This window comes from Bacillus rossius, chromosome 8, assembly GCF_032445375.1.
Source record: "Bacillus rossius redtenbacheri isolate Brsri chromosome 8, Brsri_v3, whole genome shotgun sequence".
Taxonomy (NCBI): Eukaryota; Metazoa; Arthropoda; class Insecta; order Phasmatodea; family Bacillidae; genus Bacillus; species Bacillus rossius.
Window position 1 is genome coordinate 36076894 of NC_086336.1, and position 20920 is coordinate 36097813.

The window sequence follows — 20920 nt, forward strand, 5'->3', positions numbered from 1 at the left end:
TAAAGGCTAAAGCTGTGCATCTAGCCTTAAAACTGAACATTGACAAAGACTTCAAATGCCGTGATGGTTGGCTGAACAGATTTAAGGCAAGAAGAGGAATAACACTGCACAAAATTTCTGGGGAGTCGGAAAGTGTCAACAAAGAAGCAGTCAACAACTGGCAACCTATTCTTGCATCGATACTGGATAGGTACAAACCCTCCGAGGTTTATAATGCCGACGAGTCTGGGCTTTTTTATAATTTACTGCCTGACAATACTTTTGTGCGCAAACATGGACGGAAGTGACAAGTTAAAGCCCTTTGTGATTGGAAAGTCAAAGAATCCCAGGGCTTTTAAAGGTGCACGCAACATTCCATGTGTTTACGAAGCAAACAAAAAAGCATGGATGATGTCGCAGCTCTTCACGCAGTGGCTTCACAGCTTTGACGCCAGAATGGGGATGAAAAATCGTAAAGTTGTTTTGTTTATCGATCGTTGTCCAGCACATCCAGACATTCAGCTGAAAAATGTGGAGTTGGTGTTCTTGCCAGCTAACTGTACTAGCATCTTGCAACCCCTGCATCAGGATGTGTTTAATTTATTGAAACGGGAATTTCGCAAGATGCTTGTGAACGAGGTGATGAGGAAACTTGCTGCTGGGAAAACTGTCTGCAAGTGGAACGTATTGGAAGCTATTCAGGCTATGGCAGTTTCGTGGGAGAAGATCTCGCCGGCAGTGATAGCTGCGTGTTTCAGGCATGCAGGTTTCCGTGAATGTGAAACTGATGCTTCTACATCTGACGATGCATTGCCGGATGGTTCAGCAGATGAGCCCGGTGTTTAGCCTACCGTTGCTGAACAACTGCATGTGCCATGCACGTTCCACGAAATTGCCAGGGCTGATGATAATGTTGACGGACACGGAACTTGTCGAGCTCGTCGCTTCTAATCAGAACGAAGTGGCATCTGAAGATAATGACAATAATGATGACGAACCAAGTGACGTATCTGTTCCGTCGAAAACGTCAATGATGGAGGCACTTGACACAATCAGTCGTTTTTATCAGCATACAAATGCTTCGACAAAAGATTTGATGAACTTCCAAGAGGTCCAGTCGTTTATTTTGTCCAAAAGTTTAGTGAAATCAAGGCAAACAAAATTGATTCTTTTTTAAAAAGTGATTTTTAATTTTGTGTTATTTTCCAAGGGTCTGTACGAGTGATTATTTTTGTGTTACTGACCAATTGTCGGAAAAATGATTTTATATAATTTGTATGGTTGTCCAATGTAATTAGAGATTTTTAAATTTTTTTTGGTGTTTGACATTTTTCATAGGTGTCAACGTGAGTAATAATGTGACAAATTTTAAAATAAATTTCACTACATCTTTGAGTTTACATATTGTTAGTAAGTATTCAAAACTCCACAAATATGCACCCGATATCATCAGCTTAGCGCACATGTCTCCAGCAAACCAGCTGCGGTCAAAGCGACAGGAAGCGGCCGGCATGACCTTGCGTGACCCCGCCCGCCCGTCTCCATGTAAACAAACAGCTGTGCGCTTAACCACAATGTGCGTGACGACCTTATCACGGCCACGCGGTCTCATATTTCGCAGTCGGCAAGTGCTGATATAGCTTAAAAATGTTATTTTAGTAAGTTTTATGTATATTTCCTTTACTTTTGTTGTGAATTTCCATAGTAAAAACAAGCGAGAAAATAATATATTTTAAAAATGCTACAAAAATAAGATTTTTTTTAAATATTTGGTTATAACGAAAATTCGCTATAACAAACTTTTGGTGCCGTTATAAATTTACGTTATAACGTACTTTTACTGTATATTGCATCAAAAATATAGTCTAGTTTCTCAGGATATTTACGTACTTTGTTTACTCAAATTTATTTAAATTTTAATTTCTTTAATAACTTGAGTGCTAAAATCTATTATAATTAACCATCTGCAAGAGAATAAAAAAAGCAATACACCAAACTAAAATAAAAGACAATTTATTTGAAAGTCTTGGTATTCCATTGAATAATTTTACTTTTTGATTTGAAAGTATTAGATATCAAAACCCACTATTTGCAAACCCATTTTTATTTTAAATGTGAATAATTAAAACAGGACGAAAACCGTGACTTGAACAAAAGCCGTAACTAACGCATAACTATCGCCGTTGTACACACCACAAAAACGTGCGGGCTATTAAATGTAGTTAACTCGGCTCTAGACAGAATGTGCACATTGCATGCTATCGGGGAACTATTGATATCGATAATAGACTATGTGCGCGCGCTCTATACATTGAACAACATAACCAAACATGAATGATGCCAACTAGCGTTGGCTACATTTTTATAAGCGGTATACTGCGGCGACGCAGACAAACAGATAAAGGTTATAGTGTTTAAAAAGTTTTTAAAAGAAAATTTACATATCAGACTACTTCATATTTCCGTTTATTAAATAAATAAATGATAATGTCCGAATTAATATTAGATTTGAACTTAAAAATACATTGATTTATACGGGAAAAATAACTACACAAAGCACTCGGAATCTAATAGCAGGACCTAAAACATAATACGACGTTTACGCAAGAGGTTTTTTATCCAAATTTTGACGCCCTGAAATAAGAGTGCGATGATTATGCGTTTAAACACGTTAATGTTAGGGCTTCTGGTAGCATTTAGGAAACCATACTTTCGAGAAAGCTGGGAATCTTGAATTTCCCTGATTTTCCAGACTATCCCTCCCTGAATATGTCAATATTTGTGATATTCTCAAACTAAGCTGGTTGAGCATGATTCTCTGCTTAAAATTTATCATGTTTGTATCAATGTTAGCCGCCGTGTGTTTTCGCTACCATTATTACTTTTAAACTTTTAATTCTGCCATAAAGCTACACAGTTCAAGCACACAAGACAAAATATTTTGGTATAGAACCACCAGTGCTCACATTTCTGGAGTTTGTAGCACTGTTTCCAATACAGTTAAGGAAAGCAACAGTGTTTGTGACGGGAGTGTAGTACAAACGTAAAGTGAATTTATGGAAACTTTTTGAATTTTTGTTTATGTTTTGTTAGATTTTACAAAAATTGGCATGTTTTTATGGAAGTTCATGCTTTGACCCATTTTCTGCACCCAAGAAGCCAATTGCAAAGGAGTTTATTTGTGATAAATCTCTGTAAAGCAATAAATATAAAAACCAAAACTGTGACACGAACGCAAGCCACTTATCTGTGATGTAAACTAACGTGCAACTATTGTTGTAGTGCACACTTGTCACGAAAGAGTGCGGGCCGTCAAATGTAGTTAACTCGGGACTTGACAGAGAGCGTGCGTTGCATGCAATAGGCTAGATATCGATATTCGACTACATGTGCGCACTCAATACGGGAAGCAACATAACCAAACTCGAATGATGCCAACTAGCGCTTTCTACATGATTGTAAATGGTACATCGCGATGATGCAAACGATCAGATAAAGGTAATAACGTGTAAAAACATATTTTTTACACGCCAGGCAACTTCGTATTTCTGTTAATTAAATAAGTAAGTAGTAATGTCTGATTAAATATTAGATTTCTACTTTGTTTTACAATGTTTTAGAATGTTCTTTATTTATTTCTGTACCCAGTGTGGCGTGCCCGTCACTTGCTAAGCTTTTTGGTAAATTTTATTTCAGTTTGTAATATTTGTAATATTTTTATAATTCTTTCCAGGAAAAGACTTATATGGTGCACCATAATTTTAATTGACACTAGCAATAAGTTGGCAACACCATTCTAGAAACTCTGAGAACATTCGGCTAAATGTGATAAATGTGCATTGTATTTTAGTATGTATGTTTATATAGTTTAATTTTATGTTTTTTATAGGCATGGCTACCCATGTATTATTACTATATTATTGGTTTAAGATATTTAAGCTAAAGGACTTGTGGCAGGAGGGCAATGTGAGTGGGCGTGGTAGTATTGCGGAGTGCATACCTGCCAACTTGTTAGGAGTGCAAGCAGTAAGATTTCCAAATTAACAAATCTATAGCGTAAATCAGGCGCGATGTTTAAAATAAGAGATTCCGAAAACATGTGTTTATTTTGCATTGATAACAACACGTCTCTACCCAAAATACGAAAGTTAAATAACAAGTTAATGTAATTTATTAAAACTTAACAGCTCGAATGCAAAATAAATGATTTAATACACATGTACACAAGTTAATGTATATATATTTTTTCTTACCGAGATAGGCCTTTATCGTAAGTCCTTTAGTTTATTCCCTTTGAAGCACAAATCATAAAATTAAGTTCACTTTAGAGCATGTCATTACTATCAGTTCAGAAAAAAAATATCACTTCTTGCCAATGTAGTTCAATTTGCCAATTATGAGTTAATGTTAATATGTACACAAAACTGCCACACAAACACACAGTGTAGGAAAAAAACAGTAACTTATTCCCTACGACCACTTGACTGTGCACTGGAATTCTGCAGATACTGTACAGTAGCATGTTTAGCTCTTTTTAAAAAATCATCACTAAAAACTTGTTTGTAGCAAACTGGTGAGCTTCCACTCTTCAAAATGGTTATATCCTGCACTGTTCTGTTGCTCATCGATGACCTAAATTATGTTCGGTTTTTTTTTGTAATACTGAACATTCTCTCGCACTCCGCATTGCTATGGGGAATCAAAAGTATCGACAAAACAGTTTCTGATATTCTGTCATATTTTAATTTTCCATCAACAGTGAGCATATTTCCTACTTCAGTCCAGATAGTATCAATTCTCTCTTTCTTATTTATTACAACAGTGAGATCTTCAACTTGCAATGCTGCAAACTGCCTATGCAGTTCATCCATTGCACCATCCATGCCTTCACCATCTCTGACTGGCAGTATGAAAGGAAACAAATCAATGAAATATTTCAGATTTGCAAATTTCGCATCACTGATGTCACTTATTTTTGCTACTTGAGCATTGACAAGAACTTCACTCTTCATGGGAAACTTATGTACAACATAATCACATGCTGAGGTAAAATATTTTCTGACGGCTGAAAAAAAAATTTTTTTCTCCTCATCTGACAACAAACTAACAATTCTCTCAGCCTGACATCCAATCATTAACTCACTGTCACACTTTTGATTGGCTGCACAATGGTAATCAACTTCCAACAACGCCACACCTTTCACAGCACTACCACAAACAAAATGCAATAAGAGATTTCTCAGAAAATCTTGCAGGAGATCTAACAATACATGTATGTGTGGACTTGAAGACTGAAGTGTTACAGTTAGTTTATCAAAGACAGGTAAAACATTCAGCAAAAATAAACAGAATGCCTTGTTTAGTGAGGAAGATAAAAACATGAAAAGTTTATCTTCACGACTCAGGGCAGGAGTGCCACTCTTCAACATTGCACTGTCACTCTTTAAAACAGAACTACAATATTCCTTTTTTTGTTTTTTCACATCAGAAGGGTTGTCCTCTTTCTTTCTTTTACCGGTACTAGCACTATTTTCAGTAGTTCTGCTGGATGGCCCTTGCTGTTTTTTTGGGATCTTGTATGATGATAATGGGCCTGGCTGTTTCTGGGAACTCCCTGTAACCTCATCTTTGAAAAAACTTACAAGAGGTTCCCACTGTTCAATAATCCTAGCTAGGCTTCTTCCCAAAGACAGCCATCTCGTACACACATGTTTCAGGATCTTATGAGCTTCTTTATCATGGAGACCTTGAAAGTCACGCAATCTTTCCTTTCTTTTGGAGCTTTTTTCCAAAAAGTAATAAATGTCTACAAGTATTTCTTCCACCCTCACTGGCAAACTTGCAGAAGCCTTTTCTGCAGCCAAATTAATTAAGTGGCACAGACAACCTATGACTACTAAATTTGGCTGCTTTTCTTTTAATACAGAAATAACACCATTTTTTACTCCAACCATAACTGCTGCATTATCACAGCCAAAACCTATACAATTATGAATTGGCACATTCATACTTTCAAGTTCTGATAGCAATAACTACCCAATATTTTTACCAGTAGAAGCACCTTCCAATGAAGGTATGGCCAAAACACGACTAGTTACTAACCTGCAGTCAGGGTTGTAATAAGTTACCACGAGAGGATATAACTTATTACTTCTTGTGTCATTGCTCCATCAGTAGCTAGTGTACATGGGCCACTTTGCAAGCACTTTACTACTGAAGTAGTAGTATTGGAAGCCATTTCTTTTACTATTGCTGCAGTTTTAGTGCGCCCACAGCTGTACCATTTTTGCGATATCAGCCCCTGGGAACATTTTTCGAAACAAATGCCCGGCGTGGTCGGCGACGCTGAATGGAAGGTTATGTTCCACTAAAAAGCTTGTAAAATAACATTCCGCCCTAATCACATCACTGTCACTGTTACGGTTCACGGAAAAGAAACTACTGATTTTTTTTGTTTTCTTCTGCAAGCGTCGCGTTATTTGCATGTTTCAAGCTCTTGACGTGATAGGAAATATCGTGCTTGCCGCCATGGGAAACATTAATGTCGCAACGACAAACACTACAAAACGCAAAATTAGAGCCTTTTTCACTCTTAGTAATGAAAGGAAATAGTTCTGAGTAAGATGACCGAAACACCTGTCCATATTGTTTTTTACTACTCGTAGCCATTATGAAATCATATTATTTTATGTTTCGTACAAGCGCTAATATATAAAATATTTACCGCACTAGTACATAAACGGTTTAATTCGTTATCACTCGTCTCCAGCCAACCTTCTGTGTACCAACAAAACTCACAAAAATTACTTTCATGACTCTTCCGCACAAATGATTTGCAAGATCAGTTGCCATCCAGCTTGCTGTGTACCAACGAAACTTACAAAAATTACTTTCTTTTCGGAACGATTTTTCTCTGACTCCTTTATTCTCATATTATCGCGGACGCGGACGCAATGTTGTTAAACAATAACAAATGCTTTTCAAACGGTACATTTATATGGGCACTAAAATATTATACTGCATTTTTGAACGGACAAAAATCGTAAGATGTTCCGGATTTCCGTACAATCGTAATATGAATTATTTTCCGTACAAATTACAGGAAAATCGTACAAGTTGGCAGATATGGGAGTGGGGGTAGGCTGTAAGCCGCGACACGGTTGCGTGAACATGACAGTGACCTCGGGCCGAGCGAATACAGCCTCAAGTGAGTATGCTGTGGTGTTTAATTAGCGTTTACATTACGTGATGCATAATGGCATGGGTCATGAAAAACAGGAGTGTGATTATGGCAGGAATCGGCTTGTCTTTCAAGCCTGTCCGCGACTGTTGCTCGTGCTTTTGCGGGTGACAGCGCGTCCCTCCCGTGTTTGCGAGGCAAAGCCAACGCATGCGGAACTAGCATGCCGTATGGAGAGAACAAGTAAGTCTTGCCCACCTGATTTTTCGTGCCAATGAACCCTGTGTGTGGAAAACGCGTCCAAAACACCTGTTAAAATCAGTACATTAATTTTGGTATCAATTGTACAAAGGCCCACCCCAAACTAAAATTAAATTATATTATAAGGGTTTTTTCAGCGATCTCGCGAATTAATATAAATAGGCCTATAAGATACTATTTTAACTGACAGTACTGTTTTCACGAGTGTAAGTGCGTCAAACGCGGACTCCCTGCTCCGCCCACAAAGACTGACTGCAAGCATTTTTGGTTAATATCTATAATTAATTAAATGATGTATTTTAATACCTGTGCAGCCTTTTAGTATGTTAAATGCACAATGCTTGTTTTGGTGCACAGTCAGTAGAGTTTTTAAGCTCGTGTACATTTCTGTTACAGAAAGCCTAGTTTGGCATATTTATTTTTAAGTGCTAGTGATTTACAACTCGTGTGCCATCTTAAAAATGGTACAGTGTACATAACACGCTATTTATGTCACAATAAATTTATTGTTAAAGTTTTTTTTTTACTTAATTTTCAATTTTTAGAAACTTTTTTGACTCTGCTAAATTTTAATGTTTGCCAGCACCATGTTTTGGGGGAGTAAAGGCATTTAAGTGCGCTGTTGATTTAAATGATTTGATTATTTTGATGACTGCCACATGGTGTGCGCAGTGGACCTAACTTCTGGGAGGGTGCCCATGTTGTCTGTTGTCGCTCTAGTTAAAGGGGACAGCCGACACCAGGCATTGGTAAATCATAAAATAAAGCAAATAAAATACAAAACTTTGTGAATTTCAATGAAAACTTGACAAACTATTCAGAATTACATAAAATGACAATAGCTTTTCCAAAAATAATTCAGTAAGTCATCAGCTATACTTTTCGTTACCTAATGCAAAGTAATATTACTAACATACAGTGCCATGATCGTGAAAACCTTCAAACCATCTAAACAACTGATACTAGTGAAAAATGACAAAGTACTTAATTATTGAACTTAAATACATAAAAAGCAACAGTTCTTTTAAATTATATAAAGATAGAGGTAATGCCATGATGCAAATACAAGTGTTTTACCAAGATGATGAGTATAGCTCATTCTATGAAATTTGAAGGAACTGTAAAGTTTCAAGAAAATAGGTGTGTACATAAGTTTGTATCAGAATGTAAAGCTCTTGCTTTCAGCCATCAAAGAGCCCACATTTCTACAAGGAACTATAGACTCGTGCTCTGCGATATTGGAAATAGAACCGATATGATGTGCAGACTGGCCTGGTATGGAAGTTGTTAATTGATGTTTTTAAGGAAGACTTGGAAGATTATGTCTCTTTGAAGGAGTGAGTATCAACTGACAGTTGTGAGTTTGTTTAATGTGTGCTAGTTCTTAGAATGTACTCGTACTTTATTTATCCACATAATGGGTCGCTCATTTCATGCAGATTTTTTTTTGGTTAAAAACACGTAATGTGACCCTAGTACATATTTTTCGGTTTCTGTAAAAAGTAACATTTTAGCATTGCACTGTGCTAAAATAATTAGCCTGTAGCCTGTGTTGGGTTTCAATAAATACAGAATGTTGATAAAAGATTGTCCCAGTTTTAATGGTATATTATAAATTATTTACAACAAATCATTAATCAAATTTCAGGTAAACTAGCCTAGTTTTTCTTACAAATGTTCAATATGTGCATGCACCTTTAGTGACCACGGTGTTGCCAACTGTGGTGGATGGTGCAAACCAAAGTACAAAAATCAAAAGCTGGTGTTTAGTATTTCAAGTATTTTTCTCTTCTATCGGAGACGTATGATTCGAAAGTTGACATAGCTGCTCCAGCAACAAATTATAGTGACGGGTGAGGACACTGTGATTTGCATCAAGAAATTAGTTGAAAACACAATATTCATATATATCACATTCTGTATTAGTTTAAAGAAGTCTCTGTTCAATTTTGTCAAGAGTTATAAGTGTATTTGCAACATGAGAACAAATGAATTTGCTCGTTACTTAGGTTTGACGTCAGTCAAGTTTCTAAATCGTAGTGAAAATTTCAGTTAAGTTAAATTAAAAGTAATTTTATTTGTAAATAGAACCTCTGAGAAAAATCAGGTTTTGAAATTTACGTTAGGGCTTTTGTGTATTGTCAATGGTAATAATGGTGTTTTATACAGTATTTTAATCCTTTTTTCTATGATGAAGACCTAACTTCAGAAGCAGAGGTTGGAGACGATGCGAGCTGCCCTGGCATTCAGTTGAGAAGATTTGGCTGAATTTGTTGCTGTTCCCTGGATTTGAGAAAATGCATCGTACATCTCTAGCTAAGAATTTTTTTTTCGTAAACATATCTCTTCTTATTGGTCTGTGATCATTTTTTAGGACATTGTGATGAAAATGGATTTATTTGGATATTAAAGCAGTTTTTTTTTTCAAACTTGGGTAATTAGAAAAAAAATTGGCTCATTTGGGGGAGGGTGGAAAAAAACTGTTAGATTGGAGGGAAGGGTTGGTACATTCCAGAGTTGGCCTGGCAACCTGGAATGATAACGAATACAATTGAAAACACTATTAAAGTTTGTTTATATTTGAAAATAAATAATTTCTTGTTACAAGTTACATTTTTTCTTACAAACTGCCGCCGGTGCAGCCGCAACTTGGGCTGACGGGACAAAAATGACCACTACTGACCGACTGTTGACTACAACTTCACGACTGCTACTGAAGACTACTGACCACCCACCACGCAGTTACCGTCCCTGTACAAGACAAAATATAGTTTAAAAAACTAAAGAAACATGCTTTTAAAGATTATCAAACTAAGAAGTAAAAAATAATTTTAAAATTTAATTTATGACAATAGTATATAAGCAATACTAGTATAAATGAGAAAAAAGCTTGAGGCGCTTTGTGCCATATTTTTTGTATATTAAGCGCCCCATGCTTTTTTCTCATTTATACTAGTATTGCTTATATACTATTGTCATAAATTAAATTTTAAAATTATTTTTTACTTTTTAGTTTGATAATCTTTAAAAGCATGTTTCTTTAGTTTTTTAAACTATATTTATTTTTAACTTTTTAGTTTGATATTCTTTAAAAGCATGTATTTTTAGTTTTTTAAATTATATTTATGTATAATTATCATAGGGAAATGAGTTACCGACACTACCTATTACCATCTGAGATAACTATTTGGAGTTGCAACGTCACAAAGAAATGGTAAAGTCTCTCCGAATCATTTACAGTTAGATGTATGGATATAATCTTAGAATTTACCGGGAAAAAAAAAAAAAAAAACCATTTTTTTTTCGGCGTGGCCGGGAGTAGAACCCACGATATTTGTATCCGCAAGTCGCGCCTCAGACCGCTCGGCTAACGAACATAATGAAATTGGTGGGACATTTTACAGTGATGAGCCACACACTCTTAGTCGAAAGAGTTACAGACGGACAGACAAACATACAGGTGAAGCTAATATAAAGCATGTAAAAACAAAGGAAGGCAACCCCATGGGCCAACTGACAAATCACATTATTTTCTGAAATACTGGCATGGGGAGAGACATCACGCCGCCACAGTTTCCAGTTTCTTGGTGAGCAGTAACATGTCCACATGCTATTTTCGAATGACTCACTATCTGGAATTGTGATAATTCACCTGCTGGCGACAGTGTGTCGTGCCCGTATGTTCTCGAAAGTTACCTTCCAACTATCCATACTATGCTTTAAAAAATAAATATAAAATGTAAATACACATGTTAATTTTAAATTATAAAGTAAACAAATTATAAAACACTACTAAACATAACATAAATTAATAATAATCATTAAAACACCATACAAAAATTGAATAAATAATTATACAAATATTCACAAAAACATTAATCATATAATTAAGTCTTATTCAAAAAAAAAAAAAGAGGTTGATTGGGGTTGGAAGGGAGGGTGGGTGGAAAAAAAATTGTATGATGGGGGAAACAATTGGCTAATAAAATTCAGGAGTGAAAATTGTCAGCATAATGATAAATGTAATACTGCAGCATCCCTTCACTGGCTCAGAGTGACAACATAAATGTACAATTTTTTCCTACTTCATCAAGTCTAAGAAGTTTAATTTAAATTATAAATTTATTATAATTTTTTTAAAATTACATTTATGTAATGGTTTGCAGGTTACCAAATTCAGTTTGCAATGAAAATTATAAATCTTTCATTAATGCGAAAAATAATCCAAACTGTAAATCATTCCAGCCCACTCTGATCTCTAATTATGAATTGATTGGTTTGCAGGTTGTTGGTTAGCTGGTTAGAAGATTTCATCCACAGCAACTGTTAACAATTGACACTAAAAATTCTAAGAACAATATACAGAGAAGTGGAGGTAGTCCATTCTATTTATTTACGAAGGAATGTTCCTGTGCTGCAGTGTGAAGATTCATTGGTCTAGTTTATGTAACTTGAAAAATAACTTCCTTCCCCCCCCCCCCAAACAAATTGGAATATGTTGTGGGGGGGGGGGGGGGGAGGGGAGGAGAGAGAGAAACAGATTTATAGCACACAATTGCAATAATTATGTATAATTGAAAATGACCCTTAAAACTTGTCAAACAAGGTTTTCTCATGTATAATTATTCAAGTATGGTATGTAGTTCACAAACTTGTATATATAAATAGGATAATGTAAAATCATTCATTGTGTGAATTTATTATAATAAATACTTTGAACAGGAAACTCAATTTGTCTTATTATTAACCTAATTAACAAATTTTTTAATTATTAAACTAGGAATGAATTTTTTTGATGTTTGACTTAGGGCAATAATTTAAGTTTTTTTTTTTGCCTTTTTGAGCATGGTTTGACTCCCATTTTTAGTAATTAATGGTTTATATAGTTTAAAAGTAGTTATATAACATATTTATATTACTTTTAATATGTTAGTTTTTTTTTTTTTCGCTCATTCATTGAAAATTAAAAATAAACTGATCTCAAATATATAAAAATAAATTATTGAATAACAAACAGTTTGCGTTTTATCTTTATTATTTGACACAAATATAATTTATCTAATAGCAATGATGGTCAATGGTCATCCATTTTTTTTTTTTTTATTATTTTCATTTACATAACTTTTTGCACACTTATTTTAATCATTCAAGGGAATCTTACATTTTATAAAACCAACAAATATGACAGTTACAGATGCTAGGTACACCATCCTCTTCAAAAATATGTACTATACCATGCTACAAGAACTAAAACTGATTAGATGTTAGGTCACAAAAAAAATTTTGAAAGTGAAATAGTGTTTACATAATTAAATGCAATAACATTGGTTGTACTCAAATACTAAGACAGATATCTGGTTATACTAAGTAAATAATGAAAATTTTATACAATGATTCAAAAAAATTAAAAGGTAGCTATTTATAATTAGGTTTACACCCTGTGCTAGCAGAAAACCTCAAAACTAGTCCATAAAGTTTGTAATACTTTGGAAATTCAATAAACAATGTGCACATTTAGAAAAATCACTTCTGCATCTGCACATAGATGCTTTAACAGTAATGAAGAATAAAAAACCTCAGTTTTTATCTAAAGGAAGTTTTGTCAATTTTATACAATAAAAATATGGTAAAATACATGTATTAACTAAAACATTTTGCTCAAGCATTAATATAATCAAACCATTTACAATCTTCATTTAGAAAAAGTGATAAAAATCAAATGGTTACCTAAACTAGCAGAAATGATTTATATCCACTTTCACCCTTTTGTGCCATTTTTATGGGCATCTAAAATTTGATTGAACACATATTTTAGTGGCCAAGTGGCAATTCAAGGGCTGGATATGGTATTGACTAGTGCTGTGTGTATTCAGGTTCTCGGGTTCGGAAAATTAACCGGTACCGTGAATCTCAAATATATCCAGCTAAACATTTTCCTCATGAAAATAGACTTTAGTTATAACACTGTGGTATCTTGTCTGCGACAAACATGCACACATCTTTTTAACTTCTCTTTAAGCCCCAAGTGACAAAAAGACATCGCTGGCAGGAAGTCCCAATGTAAACAAAAGTGTTCTTTGTGCCAAGATCCAGACTATTTTTGTTCCTCTTTTCTACAAGAAGACAGTGATGACCATTTCCACTAAAAGTTAAAAGGCCTCTTTTAATATGGGGGTTGCATCCCTCACCCATTATAATTCATAACTTGCAGTTGCTTTGGTGTGTTGTTTCTGCAGTATTAAATTTTTATTCTTTATGTCATGATTTACTTAATCTTTTGTAAATATTGGTTTACATTTTTTTCAATCAATTTAAATAAATAAAAAGTTGTTAATACGTATACTAGTTGCTGTGCCATAGGGTGTCGGTACAATGCTGCTCCAGCCGTCTAGTGAGATGTGAAGCAACTATTATCTAGGGCTAGGTAACTTGTGTTTGGTCAGATTACGGTAAAGTGGGGTGCTGATAAATGATATTAAACCTGGACCGAGAACCAATTTTTAACAACCGAAACCGAACCAAGAACCGTGAAAAAAGTAAAACATACATCACTAGTAATGGACCACTTAAGTATCTGGATACCCAGATAAAAGGTCTTACACTATTGTGCATTTTCCATCATAGTTTGTAACACTGTCACCACATTCATCTTATATTACCTTTGAATATATATACTGTATAGAAGTCGCCAGCCCAGGTTAAAATTTCTAATACGGTTTTGAGGTAGTTGGTTAATTCACCGCCGCAATCGCCACCATCTCTAGGGCATCGACTTGTGGTGGTCCCTAGCGGACAAGTCTCGAACTCTTCAAACACCCCTTCCCCCTCCCGTTGAACGACCTTGAGCTGCAGTGAATGATGGATGAGGGGTGCGGGGAATGACAGCGGGCGACAGCGCTGCGCTCTAACGTGTAAATAACAACTAAGACGATACAGGGCGTTACAGTAGCGCACTGCAGCGGTGAAGTTCCCAAGCTGCTCATCATAAGCTTCTGAAAAACGTAGAGTAAATCCTATCCACTCGCGACTTCTATACAGTATATATGTTCAAAGATATTACTAAGAATCACAGTATCAAATAAATTAATCAATATTATTATTATTTCTAAAACAAGTACATATTCATTAAATATCTTATTTGACACTCACAGAACACAAACATAATCCACAATAAAAAAATAGTCTAAACCAGCCAGTGGAGTTTCAAAGAATAATAAATAGAAAGCATCACAACAAATTTCTAATTCAGTTAGACTTTGAAAGATTTTATATTACTAGCATAACATAACATAACATTGGAACACACATGACTGCGAAAACAAAATGTGACAATCAGTCGGTGTTCAGCGTGAGACACAGTCCTTGCAGGATCCAGTGGCTATTGTGTACGGTGGTTTTCAGGTCTGCTTCAAACACCAGTCCCACACCCATTGCATTACGTCGATCAGATGTTGTGTACACTGGTGTTCTTAGTGTTTTCTGGAAGACATATGAGACACCGCTTTATGCTTATACAAGCAATTTTGAGCCCTGTTGTTTTTCTTCTTCCAGTACATTCTTAGGCGTAACAACATACACTTTCAAACCCTGTGGCTATCTATGCCTTGCATAGACTGAATCATATCTTCGGTGAGACTTTAAATTGTGTGGAGGTTAATTTAAAATTGAGAACCGGAACCGTACCGAAAACCGGAAAAAAAATGGAACTGATACATCACTAATTCATATGTTACAAATAGGCTAGATGTTATCTAAATTTAAGTATTTCTTATTTTATTGTAGGTAATTTTTTAAGAGGTAACATAAGAATGAAAAAATAACTCATAATTTTTAATTCACATACATAGTATATGCTTAAAAATTTACTATAAAAAATGGGCACGAAATAGAAAAGTAAAAACAGGCATTTGTCTAACAAAATAAAATAATTTGCAAATGTTACCTGGAGGCGCAGTCTGTGAACTTCCACTGGTGTGATCTGCAGGATTGGCAGCTCTTCAATAAGAATTTTCGGATGTGACCTAGCGAGGCACATGTTCTCATCATCCCAACGTGCACCCTCCAGAAACATTCCATACGCATAGCAACCCTGAAACAAGGATAGCTTGTTCAAGAACATTGACCTTCAATAAAGAATGCCTTTCTTTAGTCACAAAAAACATAATAATACAGCAAAGACGAATTTGTCGATCAAATCAAAGAATGCTTTATGCTGGGGGGAAAATAATAGAAGCGATAAAGGATGGCAAGGAGCCGACTACCCTACTACAAAAAGACATATTTGCAGACAGCTTGAGCAGTGGATTGCATCAACATGTCAGGCCATTCATGGCTTATGTTAAATAATGATCCCGGCATTTTATTAGTATCATTTAAGACAATGCATGGAAACTGATATGCAAATGTACAGATCAGGATATGAACCCAGTAACTTCAGAGTGCAAGTTTAGGTCTCAAGCTACCCCAAATTTCTCTGTAATTAAAGCGAGGGAGAAAATGTACTGGAAAAATAAATCCACAAGCTTATAACATGTATCAAACTGGCAGTCCGCAAAGGGTTGTTCAGTGCTTATTTAAATATACATAAATCACAATTTTTTGTATTGAGTTTTTATTCAGATTAAATTACTGTCCTTTCACTTATTCATTTGTAAGCAACCAGAAATTATTTAACTCTTGTTTGGAATCCAAAAAGTGATAGTGTTCATATAAACTATGATACTGCATGCCTCAAAAAGAACTAAATAAAATAGCACACAATTAAATATAACTGAATTATAAAAAATGTAAGTATTCCATCAACTATTAAAAAACTGCAAAGTTATCTAAATTTCGTATTGTTTAGTTATTAGGTTGTTGATTACATTGGAAATATTAGTGATTAGCAGGCAATATTATATGGTGAATTGTGATAAAACCAAAATAATACCAAAAGTGTGCCAATACACCATATAACACCATAATGTAAGTAAACATAACTGAAATCGCAAAATCATAATATTTAATATATTAAATTCATTGAATGTAATGTTTTTACATAAATTTATGTACTAGGTAGATTCAAAAAAATTATTTTACTCTTTTTTGATCTTACAACTGTTATTAGTGACTCCTTTTTACATAATGACGGTACATTTTTCAAACAAGAATTTTCAGATTATTTTTATTGTATCAAGTGCATCATCTTTAGTCAAAATGACATTTTTTGGTAAAATAAGTAAAATAAAACATTTGTGTGTCATATGTGTTCACTGATAAGCTGTCTAGAAATAAACAGAATTCATAAAAAATAAGAACCATAAACACTGAAAACTTGTTTTAAAAACGAAATTGGCCTAAAAATAAAACCGTAAACTCTTGCATGTAGTGATGATCTCTCACCACATCAGGTCTCTGCTCCACGTCCTCCGGGTGGTGGAACGCCGACACGCTGGTGTAGAGGGTGGAGCGGTCCAGCGACCAGCCGTTCCTGCGGCAGGCCATCTGCACCAGGGCCGTGAGGTAGGACTCGGGGATGTGCAGGCCCGACAGCCAGATCACCATGGGCTCCCCGCTGAGGCACCACGCGCTGTACTGGGCGAAGCGCCCCTTGAAGTGCTCCATCCAGCCGCCGAGCGTCTTGCGCGTGGCGGGCGACAGCCTCCGCCAGCCCTCTGGCAGCTGGCCGTTGAACAGCGAGTATGCCACCTTGTCCAGCGTCGCGTCCATGCCTATCTCCCCGACCAGAGCCTGCAAGACAATACCTAATAGTCAAAACTCATTTCATAGCAAAGTTCTCAAATTTAACAGTCAAAACCCAAATGTTCAAGATTACATAAACCATCAAAATACTATACGATGTGCCATGCCTAGTGTAACAATATGATGGCCAACAATATCAGCATGCTCTATTTTTATGAGTAAACTACGGCTGTTTGAATAAAATACGCAAATCAATATGTTTAATAAATTTTCTTCACAATAACATTTTTGCCACTTTGTCGCTTTTCAATTTTAACTCTACAATTCATATTTAAGAAAAACAAGCATACAAATACTTTTGGGATCAAGTCTATTTGTTTTATTGTCAACAAGAGGTCTAACTGCACTATACAGCTGTCCAAACTCGACAGTAGTTCATAAAACACTCAGGACTTCCTTGATAGCTGACAAAGGCAATGAAGAACATTTTGATTCTACCAGTAAAACCTAAGTACTAGGGGTTTAGATCCATACTATCAATTTGGTAGAGTATTTATGGGTATGAAGGTATTAAAATATCCAAAACCCCACACCTATAAAATGTAAATCACCCTAACCAAAAACACTCCAAGCCTCGACTTCCTTTACCTTTCTCAGAAGATCGAGTGAGGTCTTCATGTGCTCCATCAGCTTGTTGAACCTTTCCAGTTCTTGAAGCAGCACCACAACCGTTGGCGAGATATTCGCTTGAAAAGTCCTGCGCACTTTTGCTAAGTCGAACAGTGGCGGGATCTTCTCCAGTATATCTTTAGCAACTCCGTCTATGAATTCATCACGACTTATTCCACCAGTGACCGCCCCTGAAAAATTTTTGCCATACTGATTACTTTACTGGCTAAAAGAATAAAAATTCAATTTTTTTAAACTGATTTTGACACCACAGAATGTGAGAGATGGAAAAAAAAAATATTTTAATCGAACATTCAATTTTGGCTTCCTTCCAAAGTGGAAAAAAGTTATTCTTCCTTTTGTTATTGTGTATTAAAACACGGCTAAGAAGCACTACTGGTGAAAGCAGATTAAATGGGATAGCTATGCTAAGCATTTACCCGCCAATGGGATTTTACAAACAAGGAACAATGAGATGTAGTAAGAAAATGAGTAGCTAATCCTTACAAACTATTTATCAAAGTATTAATTTTTAATAACTGATGTTCTTCCTTTTTTCAGTGTTTATTATTGTATGGTAACACAGATCCCCCCCCCCCCCCAAGAAAGAGGTTTAATTCTCAAAATTGGCCCCCCTCCTATTTTTAATCGGATTAAAACCCTTAGTCGCGATCTTCAGTCACAGGTCGGACACACTAATTGTGTGCCCCAGCGTAGGAAGTAATAAAAATTGGTATTTAATTGTTTAGTTTGAGTGATAGTAATACAATTAACTCCTCATTAAATTAAATTCAGGAACTTTTGGGTTTTAAATGCCCCACAAGAATGATGTATTAACTATTGAACTTTTGCCCAATAGAGATATGAGCTAAAGCAAGAACTCTTCTTTGAAGTACTTCACAAAGGGTAAATAATTTGTTAAGGACAAGTCAGCACCTGTTACCATGTACTCGAGTAAGGTATGATTTAACATGTGAGAATTTAGTCCTTGAAACGCTGCTGTACGATTCCAGGAATGAAGCCTATGATTTGAACAATGAATTAATTAAATAAATTAAACAAGAACTGACAATTCAAAAAGGAAATAAAAAGTCATTTAGTCAAGTTGTCCTGAAAGGTAAGGCCAATGGTAATGCTGAACAGGCAGCAAGGAATGTTACCTCATCTTTTGCCTCGCAGGTTGATCGGACAGCTAACCCACTTACGACTCAAAGAGAATTCAGAGAAGTCGGCAACAGCATGAATACAAGTAACAACCAGTAATCTTATGAACAAGTGTTTACCGCTGTCCAATACTCTCGTAAATCCAATGTAAATTGGAATCATAAATATATCCTCTCTGAAAGCTGTTGCTATACTGATTCACCGAAAAACAAAAGCGCTCTTTATCACCTACTTCGACCTGTCGGTGCAAGAGAAAGAAATAGTGTATTACCCACGAGTTGAATCTTTCACAGGTAAAAATGGTAAAAAAAATTTGCACTAAGTGTGATATCTATACCTCCTTCCATGTCTCTGTATCAAAGGAAGACTTTGACAGAATTCACAATTCCGTTTTCTGGCCAAGCGGCGGTCTAATAAGTACTTTCTATGGAAAACTACATCAAGATAAAATGTTTGACAGCATGGATAACAGTCACATGACTCAAGAATCAACCTGCAATACTGCCTATATTCATAATGAAGTGCTGGAAGGACTACTTTACTCCACGTCTCACATGCCTGTGTCTGTTTTTTGGTATTGAGACATACCTATTTTACCAAAATGTAAGAGGATTAAGAACCAATGCCCAAGGACGCCCATACCCGGGGGCAGGGGGGGGCCGTGGCCCCCCCCCTAGCTTTCAGGGAAGGAAAAAAATATATAGTGTAGTCAGGTGTTTTACTTTAAAGAAAATTATTTAAATTCGGTATTATGTAGAAGTGGTTCAACACTAAGATATTATTGAATATTGTTTTTTACATGTCTACTTCATTTTTTATGTTAGTCCAAGCATTAGTTTCTGCTGCTGCGATATAAGGTGTTGTGTACAGGGAGAAAACGCTGTTCAAGCGCAACGCCCGTGGCGAGTCATTCCCCTTCGTAATGCTACCCAAGCTCACGCGATAACACAACACAACTCAACAGATTTAGACCAGTCAGTGTTAGACGACGCGACAGTGGACATGTGCTTGTAAACCGCGAAATGTTTTGCTACTTTTTCGTCATAATAATGTGTATGTTCACAAATAACATCTCAAAACAGATTTTTAAATAGTCTTTAGGTCTACAGTTTTATGCATCTGGTCTAGATTTAGTTTAGTGTATTCAGTCAGTATAAATAACTTAGGTGTAAATAAATCAGTGAAAAGTGTAAAGATAAAAACCATTGTTATTATGTAGTGTTTCTTAGTTTTCCTCATTCGTCACATCCGCTCAGAATATTCACAATTTTTAAGGTAAGCTTACACCTTTAAAGTTACTCAAATAAGAATTATTGTTCAGAAAAGTCTACAACGTAAAATTTATGTTGGAGTTTTGAATTTAGAGGAAAACCACTTTTTCCCTTCAAAAGTGTTTAAAGGGATAAGGATTCTGCTACCTTCAGTAGACTCGGAAGCAATTTACACTGGAATCCCGATTTTCATACGCTCACGGTCGCTTGGATTGCATTCGTAAAATCGTTATCTTCATAAAATTTTAAACACCCCCCCCCCCCCCCCCTGAAGATACATGTTATAATTTATTGAACGGAATGAATAAATATATATATAATATTAAATAGTAAAAACAATGACTGCCATCTGCCCTCTGCCCACCCCTGCGTTCCCCTTATTTTTTTAACATTCCACAACTTGCCTCATTGCACGAGTGATATAAAAGTGACATCTCAGCGACTAAACACAATTGCACCACGCATTGTATCATGTTAACTTTTGTGTGGTGACAGTAGGTTGTCTGACATGCCTTTCTTGGATATCTTTCCTTTTCGTAAGACGCGTGCTACTAAAATAAATTTATATTTGAATTTGCAAACTTGTCCACTCCTTGCCAGTGACGACTGAACACAGAAGAGACTTTCCAGGGTCGGGTTGATGAGCTGGAAGAATTCCCTGCCTTGCATTTTTTTGGACTTCACATTATCATATTTATCAGTTAATCTTTAACAG

General features: G+C 35.7%; 1 protein-coding gene across 1 annotated transcript in view; it reads right to left on the reverse strand.

Moving 5' to 3' along the window:
* Positions 1 to 12439: 12439 nt before the first annotated feature.
* The window catches only part of LOC134534735 (dynein axonemal heavy chain 10), a 426663-nt gene continuing 418182 nt past the window's right edge, over positions 12440 to 20920 (reverse strand). The window contains exons 75-78 of the mRNA XM_063373236.1: positions 17750 to 17961; positions 16802 to 17149; positions 15363 to 15509; positions 12440 to 14899 (exon numbers count right to left, since the gene is read on the reverse strand). Of these exons, the coding sequence (XP_063229306.1) occupies positions 14753 to 14899; positions 15363 to 15509; positions 16802 to 17149; positions 17750 to 17961 (854 nt within the window). The 3' untranslated portion in view covers positions 12440 to 14752. The remainder of the gene's footprint in view (positions 14900 to 15362; positions 15510 to 16801; positions 17150 to 17749; positions 17962 to 20920) is intronic.